Below are 24,152 nucleotides of genomic sequence, written 5' to 3'. Positions count from 1 at the left end.
TTTCCTCACAGTTTAGACAAAGATTTGCCCAGGGTTTTTAAGCCCCTGCTATGATCCTGAAATAGGCTTGGTGGTACTTTGAAGGTCAACTATTTTATGAGGTGATACTTGGTGACAGTTTGAGAGCTGTGTTGTGGTGAGATGTGAAGTCTAACCAGTATTGGAGCACCCATAAGAGTGTTGTATCTTGGCGGTGTCTTAGTACTGCCATCTAGTGGAGGAAATAAATACAAAAGATACACAAGACATACTGAAAGTTATTTTTTATATGTCAAAAACACACAATAAATAAAGTCAGCGCACACAAAAATAACTTAAATTACGGCAGATCATATAAATATATTTCTGTATTTACAAAACACACCATTTTCATGTCATTTTTACATTTGGACCATTCACTGGAATTATGTGAAAACAATATATGGCAATGCTCATTTCCTACCCAACACCATATGAACTACAATCACCGCTGTCTTCAAACATTAGTCTGGATGTTGAATATCTTGAGATAGGCACCGAACACAGCTTCAAAATGAATGAGTGGCCAATGTTCTGGACTTTGGGTTTTGCAGTGGGGTCTTACAGAGTGCTTTCCAGTGTGTTGTAATTATCTTTGAAGCTTTTGAGCTCCAGGAAATGTTTGGGCCTCTTGCTGCGCTGGCCGGTGGAGGGCAGGTATGTGACTTGGATGGTGGAAGGTGTGGAGCGAACAGGAGATCCAGTCAAGTCCTTGGCTGCCGACTGGTGGTGCTGGTCCAGGCTAGTGCTACTGGAATAGGCCTTCACACTGGAAACATAAAGTTCAGTTTAGTTCAGCTCATTTGTATCACACAGAAAATATCTATTTACATCTTAAGTGTATAATAGTTGATGTGAGACTAAAACATGCAGACGCAGAAAAGCAAAAAGACATATTTTGTATGGCACTTACACATCAACAAGTTCATTTAGTGCTTGCTGGTAATCAAGAAACTCAGCTTCTCCAAACACCTGATAACAAAACATTTAAAATGAATATACTGGCATAAACTATACTATTTTTTCATTAGCTCTCTGTACTCACTCCTGTGCCATGTCGAGCATTGTCGTAACCTTCCAGAAGTTTGTCTATTAGAGCGCTGCGACTGCTTTTGATCAGAGAGTGAGAGTTTCGAAGCTCCAGCAACCAGCTCCTGAAGTGGCGGCCAGTGAACGCGCTGGGGGTCCGGCATATCTCTTGGAGAGGAACCCCTAATGGCCACAACAACAGTATTATATTAAATAAAAAATACTGTAACATAAATATCTCCCCTCATGCCAAGACCTCACCTGAATCTCGAATAGCATCCAAAGCTTTCATTCTGTACAGGTAGTTGTAGCAACCTTTGACACACGTAAAAACATGTCAGAAATTGTCTATTGTTTTGACTATCATTATTGCTATGATGTTGTATTAAACATAAAAGAATGCATCTAAATTAGGAACATCATGACTATACCACATTTTTACTCACTGAGTTGTGACTCGTGTTTCAGTCTGTCATCTTCTTCAGCAAGAAGCCTTGGTTCAAACCTGATCTCCTGAACCTTGGACAGCCCGGAGTCTATGTCCTCCTTCAAACCCTGGAGAGCAAATTAATGTCAAAAATTGCATAAATAACTGTACGTTTATCAACAAAATAGAGACCACTAACCTTTGGTGCATTGTGTCCTATTGGTGCATGTGGTCCGCGGCGGGATCTCACGGCAAAACGCATAATTTGTCTTTTGACGAAGATGAACAACAATACAAACACCTGCATACAGAGTTCAAGTGTTATTAACGTGGGAAACATGAAGGGAGAATGATGCTATGGTCAAAAATTAAAACTGACTTACCAAGCTCCCATAAGTCATAACCAGTACAACATTCACGCCAGATAAAGGAGACTCTGCCATGCTGCTGCCGCCTGGTGTAAAATGTACCTAGGCAGACAATCAAGCTATGAATCTATCAATTGTTTACACTTGCATTGTGGCTACGGCTGCACTTTCACAACCTTTTTATAATCAACAATTAGCTTCCTGTACGTTAGTCGTGTGCCCAATAAATTTGGTTAAGGGTTTCCATAATAAAACTCGAATAACGGAGATACTACATTGGGACATGGCTCGCAAGCATAAAGAAAGCAAATACGCAATTTAGCTTGCGGCTAACAGTTAGCGCCGCTGACAACAGTGTCACGTGACCAGAACAACTACCGTAATATCCAGGTAAAAATGGCGCAACATTTTTGTGCATCTTCACATTAACAACAATAAAACAGTATATATTCGACAACATTAGGAAAGCTGTAGATTAAACAACCTGCTATATTCATATACCTATATTTAAATAAACAGATGCAGAAATCACTTCAGTAATTTGTGCATGGCATGACATTACTTAACTGCATTTTAAAGCGATATTGTTACGTGTGTTCGGTCAGTTGGTGTTATGTAGATTAATTGCTACTTCAATGAAGTTCATTTTTTCAAAAACGAAAATGTAGTTTCATTGCCATTTTCCAACCTCTGGTGCTCTCCAAAGATGCTGCAAAATAAGAAATAATTGGTCACGTGGTCAGGGCTCAGTTTCCTCGAAGCTGCGTGAACCACGTGACGCAGCTCTCAGTGGAGGCAGAGGAAAAGAAACAGGTAAATCTACAGCCTCGTTTATTGTGCGCGAATCTGCTCCTTCTTATTTTCTTAATTTTGTAATCTACACGTGGTATTTCGGGTATTTTAGCCCGTGCCTGACCCGACTTTAAACCCGACATCAAGACTATTTGTCTTTCGGTTTTGTTGCGGTGTATAAAACTGAGCCGGTTTGTGGTCAGTATCGCCTGTATTTATTTTCATTTCTTGGGCCCGGAGGCCTACTTTTAGCCTTGGTCTTTGTAGTGCAAATATGCAAGCTGTCCAATCTTACTAATGACATGTAGATAGCAATGTAGCAATGTGATTGTTGAATCCGTGAAGATGCGAAACTATATGGGAAAACCAGCCCTAACCACGGTGCTAACTGCGTTGGCTGGTTAGATTAGCATTCTGCTAATGCTCGTTAGCTGACAACTAGTGGCACCGGGTAAAATGGGCGTTTTGTGTCTTGTGTGACAACAAAGCAACGCGTCCTGGTATGTCTGTTATTTACTGGTTCGCATTGCATCTTTTTGATGCGGATTTCAACCTCGTATCTATCATTTGGTGCAGTATATTCAATATTTTATTTGGCTAGTTAGCCTTGGCTGGTGAAGTTAGCCTCGCTCTCGCCATGAGGTGAAGCCGTGAAGCGGAAGCTCCGTCTCTGAGGCTTTAGCGTTGGTGGTTCCCCCTAACCCCTCGACGACTTGGTTAGCATTTTGACCATGTGGCTGCTAGGTATTAGCGATAGATTTGTTGGTCAAGGCCTCTTTGGAGGCTTGGTTGTGCTGTGCAGTACAAGCAGTTTTACGTAACATTTGGGAGATTAAGGATTCGCTGTCGATAACAAGGTTGAGGTTAGCAATTTGTTACTATAAATATTGTTGGCCGTAAAAGCCCAACATTTTTGATGAAGGGTTTCCTCCTCCGTCGGGGTCTTGTTTTGCTAACCTAAAACTGGCATCAAAAGTACAGCTCCCGAACGCAATCTGTGATGAAATGCGTTTTCTGGTGGCGTGTGGATGGTCGCTTGAGTTAAGCACTTGTTAAGGATCATAAGCATTGAACGTGCAGCGCTACAGCCATCTCCACTTACTTCCCGGTCAGTTCCGCGGGCCACTGTGTGCACTGTTCAAAATGGCCAACATCAGCCTTAAACACATTAACTTTTCTTTTATGAACTTAAATCTTTGTTTGTTTTTATTGAGATGATGTGTAGCATTTTTTGTATTGACTTTGCATATGTCCATCACTGTCCTAAATCAACTGGGTTTCTGTGTTTCCAGGTGTCATTTCTTTGTAAATACTGTTATTTGTATATACTGTAAATGATGACGTCCATGGGCGGGAACCGAGCCCGGGGCAGCTGGGAGCAGACACAGGGGCAGACACAGAGCCAGACACAGCACAAGCAGAGGCCTCAGGTACCCTCCCTGGCACAGTGTGCACTCCAAGATATTATAGTACACAACACTATAGATCACTTTTGCACCAACCTCAATTTACCGAAGTATTGGAATGCCACTAACGGTTTGACACATTTATGCTTCTGTCTGAACATCATAGAGCAACGATTCATTGTATTTTTTGATACAGTTGGCAAAACTTACAATATGCGATTTACATTTTTAGTTTCAGACAACCTCCCTTTACAATATGTTTCCATCATTAATATTCCAACATCAATCTTTTTTTAGGCCACAGCAGAGCAGATCCGACTTGCACAGATGATTTCAGACCACAATGATGCAGACTTTGAAGAAAAGGTCAAACAGGTGAGTAACACATCCAGAAGTTGCTGTAACTCGGAGTCAGTTTCTTTTAGCAGTTCTGATTTTTCTTTGCTGCAAACTTACTTTGTTTTACTAAATGATGGATTAGATAAATTAACTGACAATACAAAATTGTTTTGGCTGCATGTTTCACTGACTTAGTGGGTTACAGTCCATAATTCATGCATTCATTTAAAAATAAGCACAGTTAACAGTTCCTTCAGTAAAAAAAAAAGAAGCTTGTTACATTCTGCATTTTCATCACACTTGGGGATATTGTGTTTTCCAATTAAAGAACTTTTATCACCAGTAGGACCGGCTTGAGTGATTTGCCATGTAAATTTTCTTTTTTTGTTTTCAGCTGATTGACATCACAGGCAAGGACCAAGATGAGTCTATGATTGCCCTGCACGATTGTAATGGAGATGTCAACAGAGCCATTAACGTTTTGCTGGAGGGTAGCCCAGACACGGTGAGTGTTGGCCTTGAGCTGTGAGTGTGAGCTTATAGAAAACCTGCTTCTTCTTCTTCATATATGATATGGGCTCTGTGAGGAAGTATCAACATTATAAGAGTCAAGGATGGAGATCTTTGAACTGAAGATAAATAAATGATATAAAAAGATATGTAGCAAACCTCTCGTCATGACTTTTGCACCAGATGCCCTTCCTGACAAGACAAAAGTCTGGCGTGTGAAGCTGTCTGGTTTATAGAAACAGCTTGGATTTTGTTGTGCATTCATTGTACATTCTAAGCTGTGGAGACTTTTTGCCGTCGCACCTTTAAATTTTTATTTTAAAATCAATAGCTTTACAGAGCATTGTAAAATACTAGTGATGTTCACAGTTCCCATATTGATTTTCTACGGTGCATTTGTACAAAGACTAACGCAGTCTCTCCCTCCTCTGTAGGACTCCTGGGAGATGGTGGGGAAGAAGAAAGGCGTGTCGGGTCAGAAGGAGAGCAGCCAGGCAGAGACCGGAGAGGAAGGGAAGGAGAACCGGGAGAAGGGAGGAGAGAGAGACTCAGCACGTCGTCGAGGTGGAGCTCCACGCAAGGGCCGTGGGGGGACCAGCAGGGGGCGAGAGTGTGAGTGTCTTATCTTCACACCATTTGAGACTTCATTTCTTAGTTTTAAACAACCATCTCCAGTCAACTCTATCCTTTAAAGTCAGTCTTAATCTCTTTGCCTTTTATTATGCAGTTAAAAACATGGATAAAACAAATGTTCAATGAGGAGCCATGCTCAGGCATTTGTACGTGCTCCTTTTAAGACTTATTGGAACTCCAGCCTTTTTTTTTTACATCCAAGAAGTGCATTTACAGGGGAGTTCTATTCTAGTGTTCAATTTAGGGATGAAGTGGTTTTAGCTGCATTAGGCCTCAGTGTACATTGTTTCTTAGTTACTTTCTTCTGCTTCATTGTCCTAATGACAGGGCTGAGCAAAGATGCTACTTTGCTTTTAATGCACTGGTGGCTTTTTTCTAAGAGGCGATGCATTAAAGGCTTGACGGGGAGGAGTGCCCAGCTAAGACGGTGTCATGGCTCTTCATATTTTCTAGTCCACTTAAGCAAATGTACAATATCAACAATGAATTAAGTGCATTAGTTACACGCATCTTCATCCTCTTTCCATACCATTTGAAATGAGCTCTGCCAGGTGTCTGTAATCTTTGACCTTTTTGAAATCTGAAATAGAAGATTGGTGTTTTAGAGGCTGCATTATTGTAAGAATATTTCACCCAGTGACATTGTCAATGTGATATTTCCATGCAATTTTTTTCCCACAATAGTGAAAACTGTTTATTTTTTTGCCTGATTTTCAAAATACAAATCTATATAAAAAAAAATTTTGAGCAGCTTGATCAAAAAGAAATACTATTGTCAAATTCTGCGTTTGTGTGACTGTAATTTAAACCCTTAAGATACTTAGTTTGCATATTTTAACAAGTACAGGCAGGTTCAATGGGAAGACGGTAAAGCATAACAGGCATATGCTCTGTATAGGTGCTGTGTACCCGAACCTGATCATCTGGTCTCTAATCACATTTGGCATTTAGAAGTTTTTCAAAATATTCTACCGCAGCCTTTCCTCTGGCCCCAGAAGCTTGGCATGGCAAAGATAATGGGAGTTTACAAGTTGTGCTTCTGTAAAGCTGTGAAAAAAGCGTATAAACTCTGTTGGGACCGAGTATGGACCACAACTATAGGTGCAGCAGGTGCGAATGCGGCTGATTTCTGTGTATTGTCAATGTGAAAGGCGCACACACGTGCGTTTGATTACTGCAGGAGCGATGGGGTCGTGTGTACAGTGCATCTCTCGCCGTGGCTGTAATCAGCGAGTGAACGCAATATAACCACCTACATCATGAAGACACTAGTGGAACAGAAACACCATCTAGAGCCCAGGCGTTCCGATCAGCTGCAATTAACTTTTGAAAACCGACGTGGATGCAATACAGACTGCACTGGATTACAAACATGGTTTAAACAGGGGTTTATTTTAACATGAAGCTGGACAGACTGGTAATGCACACTCCAAACCACACATGTTGAAATACTATGATATAGGCCTAAAGAATATGAAATTTTGTTTATAGGCTGTATGAGTTGGGTTTGTGGGTGATTTCCTCACAACCAGGGGCGGGAGATTTTAAGGCCAGGGAGAGAGGGAGAGACCGTGTCAGGGAGGGCATCTCCAAGTGTCCGAGAGAGGCAGGAGGGCTGAAAGCTGGGCGAGGTTTTTGAGAACGGTAGTAAAACTATTCCACTGTCACCAAAGCACAAGCAAAGAATTGGGAAACAATTTTCATTCACAATTTTGTGCTCAGCACGAGGCTTAACAATTCACGAGGCTTAACAATTTAAACCTTTTCTTCCTCTTTCATTGTTGTAGATGAACAAAAGAATAGGGTGTAGGGCGTCTAAGGGGGGAATCTTGCAGTGCAAATCAAGATTCGGGTGCAGCAGTCCGCTGCGCAGAAGTCCGTTTAGTGTAAACTCTGACTCTTCCTTTCTAATATTTACCAGCACACAGCTGTAAATAATTGGTCTCCTCCTGTTTTTTTCTGTTTTATAAATATGTTTATTTGCTTCTGTTTAGTTCGTGGTCAGGAGAATGGCTTGGATGGTGGGAAAACGGGACTAGCCGGAAGGGGAGCAGAGCGCGGCCGGAGAGGAAGGGGCCGAGGAAGAGGGGCAGTTGGTGAGTTTTGAATTGTATTTTATTTTTTGTACTGGCACCTGTTCATGAGCTCAATGTATAAACCTTAAACCTTAGCTGCTAAGTTTTCGCCTGTTGGTGAAATAGGCGTGTGTTTCAGCTTTTAAATAAAATCTCGTCTTTGTGGTTGCAGGACCGTCTGGACGGCGAGGAGGCAGATTTTCAGCACAGGGCATGGGGTAAGGGAACACCTGTGTCGCCTAAAAGCAGAAGGCCTTTTGTTTCACTTTTACCTGTTGCCATGGTCACCAAAAAGCAGGACCCGAGCCCATTGTTAAGCTTTAATCCTAAGGAGAGGGGCACATATGCAAACCAACTGGAGTGTATGCTGTGAATTTAGAAAGCCTATATGCTCAGCACTTTGCCTCGATGGTGGCTGCCGCTTTGGTGTGGCGTGTTGGTCGCTGCTCGTACTGGCCGTGCAGAGTGTGACAACAGAAGAAAAAGATCGAAATGATACTTGCGAGACATGTCCTTGTAACATGACTATTGGTGACATTAGTGCATAAGTTAAAACATATTTGTACCATTTTAAATAATGCCTGAAGTCCGTTTGTAAAACTAATTTTGCTTATCGTTGCTTTGTGAAAGGAATGCCATTGTTCCTAATCACGACGACTGTTAGCCGTTTCACAAATCCTCGCTCCAGGCAACAGGTTTTGATTCATCTCTGCTTGTTGCTAGCTGGTTTAATAGCTTGGCTTTGGTAAGATGTCATGGGTTTGCAAAGGGAACCGTTTGTTAATGAATGTCTGGTTGTTCAGCGGTGTTGTGCCAGTGGAGTTTGAATACATTGTAACATTGATGTTTCGGTTCATACCAAGAGCCACTGTAATAAGCACCTGCTCTGTGCACAGGTACTGCTACAATCAACAGTAGTCTGGTCAAGAATGCTTGTTGGCCGCCTTGTAATTATTTACATTATTTTCCCCTCAAAAGCCAGGTTGATGGGGAGCCTTCATGTGATAATGCAGTAGATGAGAGGTGAGTGTGCCTGATGGTGTTTTCTGCTTGAGTTTTTGCTTTAAACTGAACTCTGGACTGAAAAGGGACTTCTTAGTATGTCCTGTTTGTGCCGCCTGAGAAACATCATTTAGGTTAATTAATTCAATTGAAATTGGATCTGCTACTTTAATCTATGCTTTCAGTGCAAAGTTACTCTTAAGAAAGCCTTGAATCTGAATATTGCGTAGATAGCAGTAAAATGTCATCTTCAGGGGTGGCGTGACCTACATTTGACATCTGTGTTTGTGTCCATTTTAATCTGTGGCTCATATCTGATACTCTTTATATTATTTGGGAACAGCTGGTCATAATCGAGTCAATTGTAAATCCGCCCAAATCTTTTCCAGAACCTTTAACCCTGCGGACTACGCTGAGCCAGCCCAGACGGATGAGAACTACGGAGGGGGCAGTACCTGGAACAACACGGGCAACATGGAGATGGAAGAAAGCTCTAGTATGTCCACTTTTAAAAGCATTGGTGTTGTCATAGCCTTATATTTTGATATGGGGAAAATATTGTAATATTCGAGAACTATAGTGCGATATTTTATAAAACCATTAAGAAAAAAACGGGACGTTCCATTAAATAATTTTTTTTTTTAAAGAAGACTCAAATTCTAACCTGGGAACAAAACAATTCAAAATGTAGCTAAATTTAGAAAATCATTTTGAAGTTGACATCTGTTTGTGTTTTAGGCGGTGTCTGTCATGTGTTTTGGCCATTTCTTGCGTTATGGTTATTTCTTAACCTAATGTTGCAATAACAAGTATTTGTGTGGACAGTCTGAATGACTCCAGCACAAATTTCTGTGCACAGAACACACTTTAGTTGCATTCAAAATATGCTTGGACTGAAGGGAAGCTGATTGAATAAATCACTTTCTGCTGGCTATTGGCAAGACTTGATGGATACCTTGCGATGCTGCATTGGAAAGTTGTATGCAATAGCATGTAGTCTGTTTTCTATCTTGTACCAATGGACTGTTATTTGCAGCAGATGCACATGATAATGTTACCCATTGTATTTCTGTTGGAGAAAGAAATGTACTGATTAAATTTGTTAGCGGTTTATTTATCAATCTAATGTAACCGCTGGCTTTGATTTCAGGGATGGAGTACTCTGCAGGAGAGGGAACAAATTACCAGCCCAAGTTCGACTCCACTCCGGGTAAGTTTGCCTTCACATCTGCCTCGATTTATGCATCCATTCTCTTTTAGACTTGCTTGGCCTCTTGACTGTCCTGAATTGTTTCTGACTCACAGGGGCCTGGAGGACTCCTACAGAAGAGTGGGGCACTGAGGACTGGAATGAAGATGTGGGTACCTTCATTTGACCACACTTAGCGTTCAGCCTTACTGACGCAGCTAATGGGTGTAACAGATCAAGACATTTAAGTTTTCTTTATCTTCCCATGTAGCTTTCTGAGACAAAGATTTTTACCGCTTCCAGTGTGGCATCGATGCCCATTCCTCAAGAGAGCGTCACCATCACTAAAGGGCAAAGGTAGGGCACTATAGCTGTTCTTCATCAGCGTGATTCTGTTATACAATGAGAGTGTGTTTGAGTGTGCGAGTGGGGGACAATGGATGGAAATCTGTTACAATCCAGCGTGACATGTTTACATGTATGGGTCCCATATGTGTTTGTTATGCACTGTCCCGACCAAATGAACAAACAAAAGAACAATGTCAGGTTTGTTCCCCTGCAAGGGGGGGCGATTCACACAATCATAAGGCTTACTAACATTTGTTGCTATTTTATTTGACAACAAAAGAAAAAAGATATTGAATTGTTGTGCCTTGATCACAAATTTAAAAATCAAATGCAATATCATGCAGTATATTATAAACACACTTGGATGCACTTAATGAAAGTTGGAGGTCTCGTCTTGCTGACTTTTTGGGGGGACCTTGGCCCCCTTTGACTTGAAACCCCATAATCTTTTCACCAATACAGTTAACCTTCTTTATACAGGATCGACCTTGCAGTGCTGCTTGGGAAGACTCCAGCGTCCTCGTCCGCAGAGACGGAGAACCCGCCCATGGAAACGCCCCAGCCCACCTCTTTGTCCCAGTCACTGGTTTTCAGCAACTCCAAACAAGGGGGTCCTCTCTCCCAAACATCCTCCACAGCCCCTTACTCTCAGCACAGCATGGTAAGACAAACAACTGAATGTAAATGATCATACGTCTTTGTTTCTCTTGTTTCCATAAATGAATGTAACGTTGTTGCTGCAGGTGAGCATGCTGAGCAAAGGCTTTGGAGATGTTGGGGACCCTAAAGGAGGCAGCACAGGGACCACAGGATCCCAGTTCCTGGAGCAGTATAAAACGGCCCAGGCCCTGGCTCAGCTGGCAGCACAGCATTCCCAGACAGGACCTTCCAATACAAGTCCGTCATCCTGGGACACCAACACCTCACTGGGACAGTATGGTGAGAGGAGGCCTTTTTCACTTTCATACAAAGAAATTATAGTGAGGAATGAGAGAGGGAGAAATTAGATGCAGATCGTATTTAACAATTTCATACATGAATGTCGGGTGCAACATCTAAAGTTGGAAGACGAGTCCAAATCTGCTCTTAATTTATTTTGTTTTATTCTTTGTATTTGGTTCCTGAACCCACTTTTAAACCATTTTCAGACCTACCAACCATGAAGTAAAATTGAAAAAAAAAAAAAATTGTTGTGCTCAGCTGCTCATGTGAAGCTGCCAGAGCTGTGGTATCGACCAATCAGAAGTCCGTACGGAGTTTGTGAAGGCGGGGCTGTCCAAGCGCTTTGGCTAAAAACACTCCGCAGCTAAACATCCCAAGTGCTGTCATGGTCGTGCTCTTTTGGGGGTGCATAAAGAAGTGTGTGTGTTTTTGCGACTGATTCAGTAAAGAAATTGGCTAAAGTTTGTCTCGATTCTCCCTCTGGTGAGCGATCCACAGCGCGATGCGTAGAGGAGACATGATGCAGGTGACACGCTCTCCCCACTTGTTAATGAGTGAGCGGTCGTCGTGCTCAAACATTAACACTGTTTAGCTTCGTCTTGTTATGGACATTACACACGAATCAGCACTGTAGTTTGTGTGCAACTTTTTAATTATTGATTATTCAAAAGTAGTTATGAGTTCCAGGGCTTTATTTTATCACAAACCAATGAGCCAAGCACTGATTAGATTTCTATCTTAGCCTGCATTGTATCCCACTCAATTTGGCCAGTTGAGTTTCGTTATCGATCCGTTTGTGCTCACCAGAAAATTAAGCATGGCACTCGTTTTTCAGGCCATAGTTGAGTCTACGTTTTAATGGAATATTAGATAAATGTACAGGTACATATAGCTATTAGTCGGTATTAAGTCATTTGTAAAATGTTTAACATTGAAATAAACGTCATACAAAATCATACTGGGGCTTGTAAATGCATTGTTGCTGGTAACATTTTAGAAAGACTTGAAGGTGTAATGTCAAGCCCTGATAAATTCACCATTAAGCAACAACCCCATCCCACAGGCTTTGTTTTAACCTGATCCTCGTGACTGATCGGCATTTTACCCATAATGTAGGTCTATGTAAAACATACAGTACAAGCTTCATTCAGACATTTACACAAATCAGACCTGCTCTTTTCAACTGCAGAGACTAAAGAAACAGACCTGAATACCCTGAATATACATATATGAATATCCAAATTAGTAAAATTAATGTTTTGCATTTCAAATTTCCTGGAGGACCTCCAGACCTCCCTCATGATAAAAATTACTTATTTTATGGCGGCCTGCCATAATCTATTTTTAGCCACCATAGTCTGAAAGCTCTGTACAGACAAAGGTGTTAAACACTGTGTAAACAAATGCTGATTACTGAAATTGACAATTAGTTTTAACATAATTAAAGATAGTTTGTTGTGACAGCCATGGGTGTTCTTGATAATTCTATTGTTTATTGACCCTGCTTTTATTTGTAGCAACTAGAAATTACTTTTTCACAACAGCCCAAAAGCCACAACATTTTATTGTTTGTTTAAGTTGCACCACTGTGCAGGAAAGTGTATCTAAATTTAAAAATCTTCTCCTGGGAGAGCTGGTCTCCTCCCCACCCAAGTCTCGTTCAAATCTGTTGGAAACACGGCTGCATACGGTGCAATATAGTTTGATGTAAACTTCACTTTGAACCAGTATGGGCTAGATTAGAATTATATATATATTTGATTTACCGGAAACAAATGAGACCAAAAAAGGTGATAATGAGGAAGAAATGTGGTATGAACAGATGGTACCAAAATCTATTTCTCAAGGTTGGCAGGTCTGCATCCTCCTTTGTGCATAATTATTACCAAATCAATTTGACACTTTCCTTCATCTGATTTGATATTTTCTATGATGTCATTTTCATAACTTATTTCCAATTTCAGACATGAAGAGTCAAGAGTCGTCGGTGCACTCGCCCTTTACGAAGCGGCAGCCGTACCAGACTGCCACAGCCACCTCGTCCATGTTGGATGCTTTCCTGCAGGACAAAGGCCTGCCTCCCCCCTCGGTCTCCTCTTCGTCGTCTTTGCCCCAACAGACCACCTCCTCACCCCACATGGCGCCTCCACCCGCCTCCTCCCTCCCCAAGATTACGGCAGTCCCGTCTTTAGGTCAACAAGTCTCCCCCAGTTCCTCCGATGCACAGGGTTCGAGTCCACTGCCTTTGCAACAGCATAAAATCAAACAGCAGAAGAAAAGGGCAGCAATTACAACAAAGGTAAGACGCACGTTTCTTCATGCTTCAGGACATTCAAGCTAATCCCATATTTCCCACAATCCTTTGTAGATTCCTGCCATGGCAGTGGAGATGCCTGGGTCAGCGGACATCTCAGGGCTAAACCTTCAATTCGGGGCGTTACAGTTCGGGTCAGAACCAGTGCTGCCAGAGTACGAGTCCACCCCGGTCACCACCACACCAGCCAACCAAGTCCAGAACAGCCTCTACACGAGCCCCAACAGGTCGGGGCGGGGTTTTTAATGGCGCAGATCAGGATGAATAAAACTTGCTAACGATATTATGCTCTTGATCCCCAGTGAGTCAAATGCAGCTCTTTCAAATTCCAACCAAATGGATTTGTACGACCAGAGGCCCCCTCAGTCCCGACGTTACCCCCCATCGGTGTCCTCCTCCCCACAGAAGGACATGCAGCCCAAGGTTTGATCAAGTCGTGCATATTTTCAGCATTTTATCCCCATTTTTTCTTATCTTTTCACTGGATTATTAAAAATGTTGATTGTCAAATTGTGCATAATTACCATGTGTCCTTTTTAACTTTTTGTCAATGGGCTGTTTCCATAGAAACCTGTGAGCTCACCTTCATTCTTGGTTTTACAGAATGGCTTCAGTTCAATTCAAGCAACACAATCAGTGGAAGGTGAGTTTCTATTTGCTTAAGTTGGGGCTGCATGATATGAGAAAATTGCCATGTTCAACAACTGTCTTGAATATTACGATAACAATATTGTTCCAATATTTGCTGAAGCCTTTAGCACTGTACGTTTCAAAACATGACTAGTTCAGCACCAAAATCAGGTCAAAATTGAACTGAATTAATATCGTAATGAAAATTAAACTTAAGCACATTTTTACTTAAACATGCTTTTAACAAACACAGCCTGAAACAAAAACCAATAAGTCTCAGAAGACCTCAGCAATTTGCGTTATATTGTGGATTTTTTAAATGGACATTGCCTCAGCTAATCATTTGTGAACGGTAACTTGGTGATCTATTGTGCAGCCCTGTTCAGGTTGTTCCTTCGCAGGAATTGGTATTTTACACTGACTTTTGTCCTTGGATCTCTCCCTTCTGTGTCTGTAGCTGCAGCAGGTTCTGCGGTAAAGTCCACCCCAGATTCGGTTGTGCCCGTGTCGGTCTCGAACATGGGCTCTTTGACAGACAACGGTTCGGGCCAGGCCTCCATGTTGACGTCGTCCAATCAAACGTCACACAGCGCTTTGGGCCACAGTGACGACATGCCTCCGAGCTCCCTCCCCCTGCCCCAACACAACAAGTAGGTTTTATCCATTTTTACGGCTAAATTTGTGAATCAAATACAGGGGTGAAGTGCTCTCCGTGGTCTATTTCCATCCAAGATTATAAAAACTTTTGGATCGATCCTTTCCAAATTTGTTATTGGACTAATGTGAATTGCAGTCACTTTCTGCAGGCCCCCCTAGTCTTGATTCTGCCCCACTTTGAGAACGGTAGCTTCAGTGTTTGAGATGAACGTTTTCATGTAATTTCTCACTTTCTCCCACAGCTCCCTATCTTCACAACAGAATAACCTTGGACCATCATCAGTGAGGACGTCTAACACAAGCTTATTGGTAAGACGTTTTAAATTATGAAATTATGAAATCTCATATTATGAGACTTTCCGTCTTTCGTCTATATTGCCACCTCTAATAGCATTCTTTAGAAAGCTAATCACTCAAATACTCTTTCCAAGTAGTTTCCACAAATGATTTCTACATTTCTACTTAAGCTTGAGTCAAAATTGATAACTAGGGCTGGATACCATTATTTTTTTTTTCTAATATTGGTACTTTAATGATACTTGGTTTTCGACACCGATACCTGAACCTTTTCGATACCTACACTATACTATGTCAGATCTGTTCTATATAGAACCATAAAGCAGATTAATAATGTTAACTGATTCCTTTTCCTTCCATTTTATTTATTTTGCGTTTGTATCATTTGTTTGAGGTGAAACAACCAAGAAACTTCCTTTAATAGCAAAAGGGCAGAAAAAAATGCTTATTTTTCCCCCCAACTTTGAATACATTTTTTCACGTTTCTTTCTCCAAAATGTTTCATTTTTTCCCGCTAAATTTCCCCAATTTTTTCAAATTTTTTAAACCTGTTTTTCCCAAATTTTCCTTAAATTTTCGAATGTTCCCCCATTTTCCCTCCCATTTTTTTCTTTTTCAGTTTTCTTCCCAAATTTTTTCCACTTAAAAATAAAAATTTCAACTTTCGCTTTCGCTTTTTGGTTTATTTGATCAGCAAAAGCATCAAAACTTTAATATCAAGATTTTATATATTTTTCGGTACCTGCTTTCAACACTTTTATTATTATTTTTTATACCAGTAGAACCTAAACCATTTTTTTTTTTTCAGTACCATCACTATTGATATCTGTCTTGTCATAACCACTCGCCGGTGTCAAGTGACATTCATAGATGCATTCATAGTTTCAAGTTTTGAAGAAAATGTATACAGTCTTTTCTTTGTGTTGAAACATTGTCTTGGTGAACTAAGAGTGAGTCCAGAGTGTCCACATAGTCTAAGTTTTTCTTTCCTTTCAGCATCCCAGCGTAGATGGAGATTCCAGCCTACATTCCTCCTCGTTCCCCTCCTCTGCGCCCTCATCTGTCCCCTCCTCCTCCTCGGTGGCGGCTGCGGCTCAGGTCTCGTTGGGCGGACCTCAGGCCTCCTCTGTGGGGTCGGCTACAGTCTCTGCCCCCTCTGGTTTGGGCCCCGTGAGCAGCCTGGCCGCCATGGGACTCAACACGGCATCTATGGGCGTCCCAACGGCAGCGGCAGCGACTGTTTCGATCTCCACTGTGGCCTCGTCCATTCCCTCGTCGGCCACTTCCTCGACGCGGAACTCTGCAGCGTCCTCAGGTCAGACTTAAGCATGGGTTATGAAAATATCACTTGGCTCTCATTTGAAAGAGCTCATTTTTATATTTATTTTAAAGCCACACATTTAGGTTTCGAGACTTCAAAATCAAAATCCCCACTTTCCGACATAAAAAGCCCATGAACACAAGCCAACTGGGGAAAATGACATCACCTCTCGGGGAAAAACGAGCTCCTCAGTTCACATGAACACAGCGTTTGACACTAGAGCAGATAAGTTGATATACTAGTCAGACATGAGCCATTACTGTTTGAGGACTCGCCTCTCTTCATACCCAAGTATTTTTCACAGGTAAAATGCCCATAATAAAATGTTTTGGTCTATTCATGGGTAAAAAGTTACTTACTGTGGCTTTAAGAAGCTGATAAATCAACTGCAAACTAAATTCTGAGAGCTATGGGTCGTGAGAGACACAGTGTTGTGGCGATGTGTGTATTGCTTCAGTAAAAGCAGGCTGTTATGCCAAATATCTTTGATGTCAGTCCATTCAAACCAAACTGTCACTGTCCACACAGGTCTACATGACAGACATTACAGACATTTTTAGTTTATGTTGTCTCAATTTTGCACACGCTTTATAAATGTCACAGGACCCAAATCTTTGACCATATCTTCAACTATGGTTTGTGTGGTTTATCTTGAAAACATTTTCTGAAGAAGTCAGGAAATGTTAGTGACTTAGGTTAGGCTGCAACTGATCTAATTATTTAGTAAAATTATGCTTGTTTTTCCCACCATTTACAGGAAAAGCACCTCCTAACTTGCCACCTGGAGTGCCTCCTCTACTGCCCAACCCGTACATCATGGCTCCTGGACTCCTGCACGCCTATCCAGTAAGGGGGATTTGATTTAAAGTCTCTTATCGAAAATATTTCTTCTATAATCTCTAGCACTTGCTCTGCTCGGGGAGGATCCATTTTAATCCAATTTCTTGTTATAGCCTTTTTCGATGCAATAATCAGAATTTTAAAGATGTATCTGTCCTTTTTTGTGAAAAACTCCCTGATTAGCAGATCCAATAGGAAGATCTTGGGTTCCCTGATTTTAAAGTTTAAGCAAATAAAACGACTTGGTCACATTTGTAATTGAATTGTTTTTTTGCAGCCTCAGGTGTATGGCTACGATGACCTACAGATGCTGCAGACAAGAATACCATTGGTGAGTCTTTTGTGTGCTTCCTGTGAGGTGAATTTGCTCCATGTGTGGTTTTATTAGATGTGACGTGCATTTCTGTATATTTTAGGATTACTACAGCATTCCATTCCCAACACCAACCGCAGCACTGACCGGTAGAGAGGCCAGCTTGACAAATAACCCATATTCAGGTGAGATATTTAGTTGCCTTTTACAGAATCTTTTATCAGTTGTCAGGATTTGTTAACATTTAACTTAATCCTTTTCGTCACTAGAATCATTTGCATATCACTTTTTCCCCACTTCTTAGGAGATTTGTCAAAGTTTGGCCGTGGTGACGCCTCTTCTCCGGCCCCCGCCACAACATTAGCTCAAACACAACAGAACCAGACTCAGACCCACCACACGACGCAGCAGCCGTTCCTAAACCCCGGTCTGCCCCCCGGATACAGCTACACCAGCCTCCCCTACGCCTACACTGGGATGCCCGGACTGCCCAACACCTTTCAGTATGGACCCGTGTTCCCGGTGAGAAATAACTATTAAGATATTTCTTGGACTGCACAATAAATTGCACAATGGGTTTTTGTTGGACAGTTTATTTGTATTGAGATAAAGGTTTAATTTAATTCTGATTGTCAAACATTGTGTCAGTGGCTCAGAGCCAACAGTTTGTAGGTTTTGTCATTGTGTGATAAACTGCAGGTTTATTACTGCTAATATTATGAAGATATGAACATTCAAGATATCAAAAAAGCAACGATATATCGTTATTGTATTGATATCGAGATATAAGCTTTAAAAACAAAATAAAAAAAGCAAGATATCAACTATATAGATTTTTATCAATAAAACTGCACTCTTTTGTTTTACGTTTTTATTTTTCTGAAAAATGCTTGGTTTTCACGTAACCCATAGTCATATCGTATTGATATCGAGATATCTGGCATGAACATCGTTATGAAGTTTAGTCCATATCGTTCAGCCCTAGTATAGAGTACAGACTGCTGGCTTGAGTACTACTGAAATAATTGCAGGCTTTTGCCAACTGTGACAATTATATTTACAGTTTAGATTCTATTGCGATCAATTGTGTAGTGTGTAGTTATTCACTGCATTTTAGTTATTCACATTATTGCATTATTCTGATATACAGTTGTTTTGCTACAGTTGGAGGAAAAAGTGTGTGAACCCATTGGAGTTTCTCACAGTTCTGCATAAATTGGTCATTAAAAGTAGCCTGGCTATCACAGACAAGCCGGACTAAATATCACAAATTATACTTAGTCTGGGGGGCCACAGATTAATTTTCTCGTGGGAGAGGTGTGGTTTACGATTGTCCATAGCCATTTATTGGGCGTCAGGAATGTCTATCATATGTGTCTGCACGTAGCCATAGCCAATCGTATCCGATGACGTAAATATTCGAGCGAAGCTATTTTGAACAGGGTCTAAAGCTTGATAGAAAGATAGCGTTGCATCTGCTGCTGTCATGTTGGATCCGTAAATAAACTTTATTTTTATCCCTTAACAAACTACAAGCTTCCGTATGTCGAATAGTGCGTCATCGTCTCGCCGTCCCTCCTCGTTCTGTGATTAGTCCCCAAATCCATGTGAAGATTTCGGCCATGGTTCCCAGGCCGCTGTGAAGCTAGAAATGATTCTAGCGCACACAGCAGCCTGGGTACTCCCAGGCTACATAAAATGTGGTCTGATCTTGATTTAAATCACAAGAATAGACGGTGTCTGCTTTAACTAATACCACCCAAATAGTTTTATTGAGCATAACATGTAAACATTCACAGGACAGAGAGGAATAAGTAAGTGAAGGTGAAGTGTACGTTTTGAAGTTTGCAAAAGAGCACTTGGATGCTCCACAGCACTACTGGCAAAATATTCTGTGGACTGATGAAAAAAGTTGAATAGTTTGGGAGGAACACACAATGTTGTGTGGAGGAAAAATGGAACGGCACACCAACATCAAAACCCTATCCCAGCTGTGAAGTATGGAGCAGGGAGAATCATGGGGTGGGGTTGTTTTGCCGCCTCAGGGCCTGGACAACTTTCATCAATGGAAATATGAACTCACAAGTTTATCAAGATGTTTTGCAGAGAAACCTGAGGCCATCTATGCAACACTGGAAGCTAAACAGAGGATGGGTTCTCCAACAAGACAATGACCCAAAGCATGGAAGTTAAATCAACTTCAGAATGATTTTAGACAAATAAAATAAGCGTTCTGGAATGGCCCAGTCAAAGTCTTGATTGAGATGCCGTGGCATAATCTGCAACTACAGGAAACGTCTGGATGAAGTTATTGCTGCCAAAGAAAGGTCAAATAGTTACTGAATCCAAGGGTTCACTTGCTTTTTCCTCCCTCTCCAGTGAATGTTTACATGTTATGGCCGTTAAAAATCTGATAACATGTATTTGTTTAGGAGGTATTTGGAATTTCTTATATTTCTGCCTAAATTAAAAAACCTAAGGTTCAAATACGTTTTCCTCCCACTGTAACTTGCAGCCCGAGCCCTTAGTCCTATGCTACTTCCATATGAAACTGTAAATTTCACGTTGCATTCTCCAGGTGGCTCCTACCTCGTCGAAACAACACGGCGTGAATGTTGGCGTCAATGCGTCGGCTACGCCCTTTCAGCAAGCAAGTGGCTATGGTTCCCATGGATACAGCACTGGTGAGGAGCTTATTATAAACTGCCTGTTACAGATGTTTTCAGGGGGAACAGTTCTCAACTTCTAAAATACTGTTTATTATGGCCTTAACATAGTTTAAACACAAGATAAATAGATGTGGCATCGCTTGCTTTGGTCATTTCATTCAAATGTTTATACTCGGCCCTAAATGTAAAATGCAAACATCCATTTCTTCAATTGTCATCTTTGGTGTTACTCGACCGCGTTCTGTTGCAGTGAAGTTTCATTTAATATTTTATCACTCTCATCTCACGGTTCATCCGACACCTTGTTCTCAGCTGCTGCTTCCTGCTTTCACCAACTCACCCTTCACATTTCAGCACACCCCTCACCCCCATCTCTCCCAGACCTGGCTCACACAGGACGGGTAACTGACAGTGTTGTGCTGCTGCTGTACCACAGGGACAAACATCCTCCTGCTGCGAAGCATTTGGTGTTTAAAGAGACCAATGTTTCCGGTTTTTACCTCTATGTATCCTCCATAAAGCTTTCCGTGGTACGCAGTTGCCCCTGTTTGCTGCTCCTGTCTGGGCCGGTCTGCCTGGTCCCTGCCTGGTGTGTCTAACGCTGTGGGCTGTGGCTGTGTGTTGATTGTTGCAGGCTATGAGGATGTGGGCCAAGCTTCAGGGAGTGGGGATTTCTGTAAAGGCGGATACGGCACTGCCGTCGCCGCTGCTGCTTCCGCACAAAACAAGCCGAGCAGCTCAGTGACCGGGCCCGGAGTTGGTGAGTCCCGCCACCCGCCAAAATCATCAGAGCATTGTCCCTACTGACCCATCATTGTCTGCCTGTGCGCTCTTCATTCTCTGAGCTACGCCTGTGTGATGACCCTGAACTCTAAATGCACTACTGGTCCTGTCCAGAGCAACTCGACACCAAGCTGTTTGGATTTTGGCTTCCAAAAGGATTGAATCAATCCTCAATATTGGCAGTTATTTTAACACTTGAACCTCAAAAATCAGATTGCTCATTTGGAAGAGTTGCCCCAGACAGTTGACTTCCTCCTTTCTCTCTTTTTCATTTCTTTATTTTAATTCAAATCTTTAGGTCGAGGATTTAAGCAGATGTTTTACTGAATGTGCCTTGATCAAGTGTTTTTGTGCTGGCTGCGTCACACGCCTTTCAATTCACAAACTCATTTGCCTTTGACAAATAAGTCAAATCACTTTATTTTCAGCTCCCATTGTTTCATCTAAATAGGGAGGGCATGATGGTAATAGTACCTAATGTCGTAATTTTCATGGGTTAGTTTTGTTAAAGGAAATGCCAGTAAAATAACCCATAAAGATCGCTCTTGTGTGCCTTTGTACTAGTGAAAGTACTGGCTATGCTTGTCAGGTTCAATTCAAGTCAATGAATTATTAGGTGTGTTTGAACCAATGTAACACAGATGCGGCTTATTGAGTCCACGATGTTGATCATTTCCCCTGCTGTTTTGTCTTTCTATAGGAGTTTCTGTGACGTCTAGCAACACGGGGGTACCAGACATTTCGGGGTCTGTTTACACAAAGACACAGGTAAATACAGGGACATTTTATTTGTTGTTTCTCAATCAATGTAGTAAATGTTTCCTTTTTCTGTTTCTGCAGTCCTTTGATAAGCAGGGTTTCCACGCTGGCACGCCAGCGGCCTCCTTCAGTCTGCCCTCTGCATTGGGGAGCGGGGGTCCCATCAATCCCCCGACCGCTGCTGGCTATGCCCCCGCCCCCTTCATGCACATCCTCACCCCGCACCAACAGGCCCACTCCCAAATCCTGCACCACCACCTGCAGCAGGACGGACAGGTACAGGCAAACGCCTCAGGCTGAGTTCTTTTTAAAGGTCCTGAACCTGATTGTTCTCCCGTAGTAGGGGAAATTCATTTTGCCACCTTGCAGCAGATTGCAAAAGGAATTTGTGGGAAAAAAGAGACCACTTCGCTGTCAAAATCATACGTTGCCTGCAAAACTCCAGTTTACCTCCTGGGAATTGTGCAGCATATTTATACCCTTTTAACATGCTCACATTGGTATGTTTGTAATGAGTTTGGACAGCAGCTAAAGCTTAAACAAGTCCCCCCCGTTTAAATGGGAGGGACTTGTTGGGTTCAGGACCTTAAGTAGAACTTTATTGTTGATTTTATTCCTTTAGCCATTTGTTTTCACTTGAAATGTGCTAAATGTAAATTGCAAATTTATGAGTGTTATTCCCTATACTCCTAATGATATGGTATAGAAGTTGTTCATAAAGCTCACGGTACAATTATACTTAGCAAGGCTGTAATATGGCACCTTAAATTTGGAGACTCTTCAGGAGACTTTTGGATACTTGAGTGAGCAACGATTGATTTATTAACATTTTTTTATCTTGTGCACAGAGTGGCACTGGACAGCGCAGCCAGAACGCCTCTATCCAACAGAAGTCCCAGATCAACAAGTCTGCGTACAACAGCTACAACTGGGGAGCAAACTAACACCTACTGCCCATAGCCCCATACAGAAGACAGCAGGGGGCGCTCTACCCCTTTGCTAACAGTCCCCACATGTAAACTCCCTCTTTCTCCCACAGAGAAGTCCTCCCAGTCTCTTTGCCCAGCAGCTCAGGCCCTGTCCGGGGCAGGTGCTGTGCTCAGAGAAGCAGTTCTGTAGTGATGCATGGACGCGAGGTGGGAGGGAGGGAGAGGGGAGCGAAATATTTAGCGAATAACACCATCTAAAGGTGAAATTATGAGTGTTGGGAATTTGTATCGTGTTAATCTACGCCCCTTTGCTTTCACTTGTATGTAACATAGAACTGTTTTCTAAAAGAATGAGTGTTCCTGTATGGTCTTTTCAGTTGTGTCTCTTACCCCTTTTTCTCCCTGGGGGGGGATGAAGTAAACCCCGAAGGTGGGGGGACAGGCTGGCTTTGTATTTCTCACCCTCGACTCCCCACTTCATTTCGTAGGAAAACCTTTCCCAAAATGCCCCAACTCAATTTGCTTAATTAATTTTTTATGCAAATTTTAATTTCAAAGAAACAATTCTCTAAATTGGTGGAGTTGTGCGTTTATTTTTTACTAAATATAAATATATTATATATAAAGTCATATTAGCCAGCTCACTGGTTCAGACTGTGGGCAGTATGTTTGTCATGTGATTGCGTGCATGTTTGTACATGAAGGGGCCGTGGTTGTGTACTGTGACTTGGTTTTTTCCGAGTGCAGGATTTTTCATGGTGTATATTTGTTTCCCATTATTCCTCACTTGTACAGTAACCGTTTCCATGAACTATTATAAATATGTTGCTTCGAGGTCCTGCTTGTTATGCAAGAAATGCTAAGAATGATTTCCAGTGAATGCCCTGTCTGCCTTTGATGCATTTGTTTGAGCCCCCACCTTTGCTCTACGGCCTGTCCCCGACACAAAGAAACTGCAAAGAATTACTGATGAACAGAAATGTACCATGTTTTTTTTTTTTCTTTTGTCAGTGACTTGTTTTTCTTTTGTACTGTGCGTTTTAAAAAAAATTTAAACAGATAAACTTGTCTTGTACATATATAAAAACAAGTACTGTAGTCCCTGTTTGTCAATGGCTTTCTCCTTTACTTTCTCAAATCCTTGCAGACTTGTTAGCTTTTTGTTTAATTTTTTTTATTTTGTAAAAATATATAAATATTAAGTAAATAAACAGTAAAAAGACATTTTCATCATTTTTGGATGTGAATGTCTTTAAAAAAATATTTGTTTTCATGTGGCTTGTAAATACAGCGTCTCTTCCAACATCTGGTCTATTTATGCCCAGTTCTCGGTGTGGTCATTCTCTGCAAACATTTACCGTAGTCACAATAAGGTTGTAAAAACAGAATTTGCTTTTTAACAACCACATGCCATGTTTGGTAACTAAAGCGGTGCATCAACTATGAGAGTCCGAGATCTAGTGATGCAGGGGGAGGCCAGATCATTATCATCGCCAAAACACCAAGGGCTGAACCTCACCATTGAAGAACAAAGTAAAGAACCATTTTCTGCGAATGCCAAT

General features: G+C 41.6%; 2 protein-coding genes across 4 annotated transcripts; one reads left to right on the top strand and one right to left on the bottom strand.

Annotated features, from left to right (window-relative positions):
* Positions 1-299: 299 nt before the first annotated feature.
* Positions 300-2,184, bottom strand: LOC306974046 (protein C1orf43 homolog). Its single transcript, XM_079571159.1, has 7 exons — positions 1,858-2,184; positions 1,674-1,775; positions 1,494-1,602; positions 1,309-1,362; positions 1,064-1,230; positions 932-990; positions 300-787 (listed from the first exon to the last, which is right to left on the bottom strand). Exons 1-7 carry the CDS (start codon positions 1,915-1,917, stop codon positions 580-582), a joined length of 759 nt encoding a protein of 252 aa, XP_079427285.1. The 5' UTR covers positions 1,918-2,184; the 3' UTR covers positions 300-579.
* A 417-nt stretch (positions 2,185-2,601) lies between these two features.
* On the top strand, positions 2,602-23,646 carry ubap2l (ubiquitin associated protein 2-like). Of its 3 annotated transcripts, none has more exons than XM_079570293.1 (29): positions 2,602-2,655; positions 3,927-4,064; positions 4,338-4,415; positions 4,774-4,884; positions 5,324-5,501; positions 7,517-7,618; positions 7,770-7,815; positions 8,989-9,095; positions 9,750-9,809; positions 9,905-9,957; positions 10,060-10,145; positions 10,617-10,797; positions 10,880-11,075; positions 13,043-13,377; positions 13,447-13,619; positions 13,695-13,815; positions 13,996-14,035; positions 14,480-14,672; positions 14,922-14,988; positions 15,973-16,291; positions 17,055-17,143; positions 17,415-17,468; positions 17,554-17,635; positions 17,755-17,972; positions 20,029-20,134; positions 20,754-20,879; positions 21,603-21,670; positions 21,743-21,937; positions 22,510-23,646. In XM_079570293.1, exons 2-29 carry the CDS (start codon positions 3,969-3,971, stop codon positions 22,603-22,605), a joined length of 3,576 nt encoding a protein of 1,191 aa, XP_079426419.1. In that variant the 5' UTR covers positions 2,602-2,655; positions 3,927-3,968; the 3' UTR covers positions 22,606-23,646. The 3 variants fall into 3 exon arrangements, with proteins under 3 accessions (XP_079426419.1, XP_079426418.1, XP_079426420.1); XM_079570292.1 differs by having other exon boundaries at positions 13,960-14,035; XM_079570294.1 differs by lacking the exon at positions 20,754-20,879.
* Positions 23,647-24,152: the final 506 nt, after the last annotated feature.

This window comes from Gobius niger (assembly GCF_951799975.1).
Source record: "Gobius niger genome assembly, chromosome: 14".
Lineage (NCBI taxonomy): Eukaryota > Metazoa > Chordata > Actinopteri > Gobiiformes > Gobiidae > Gobius > Gobius niger.
This window is presented reverse-complemented; position numbering and strand designations above follow the sequence as displayed.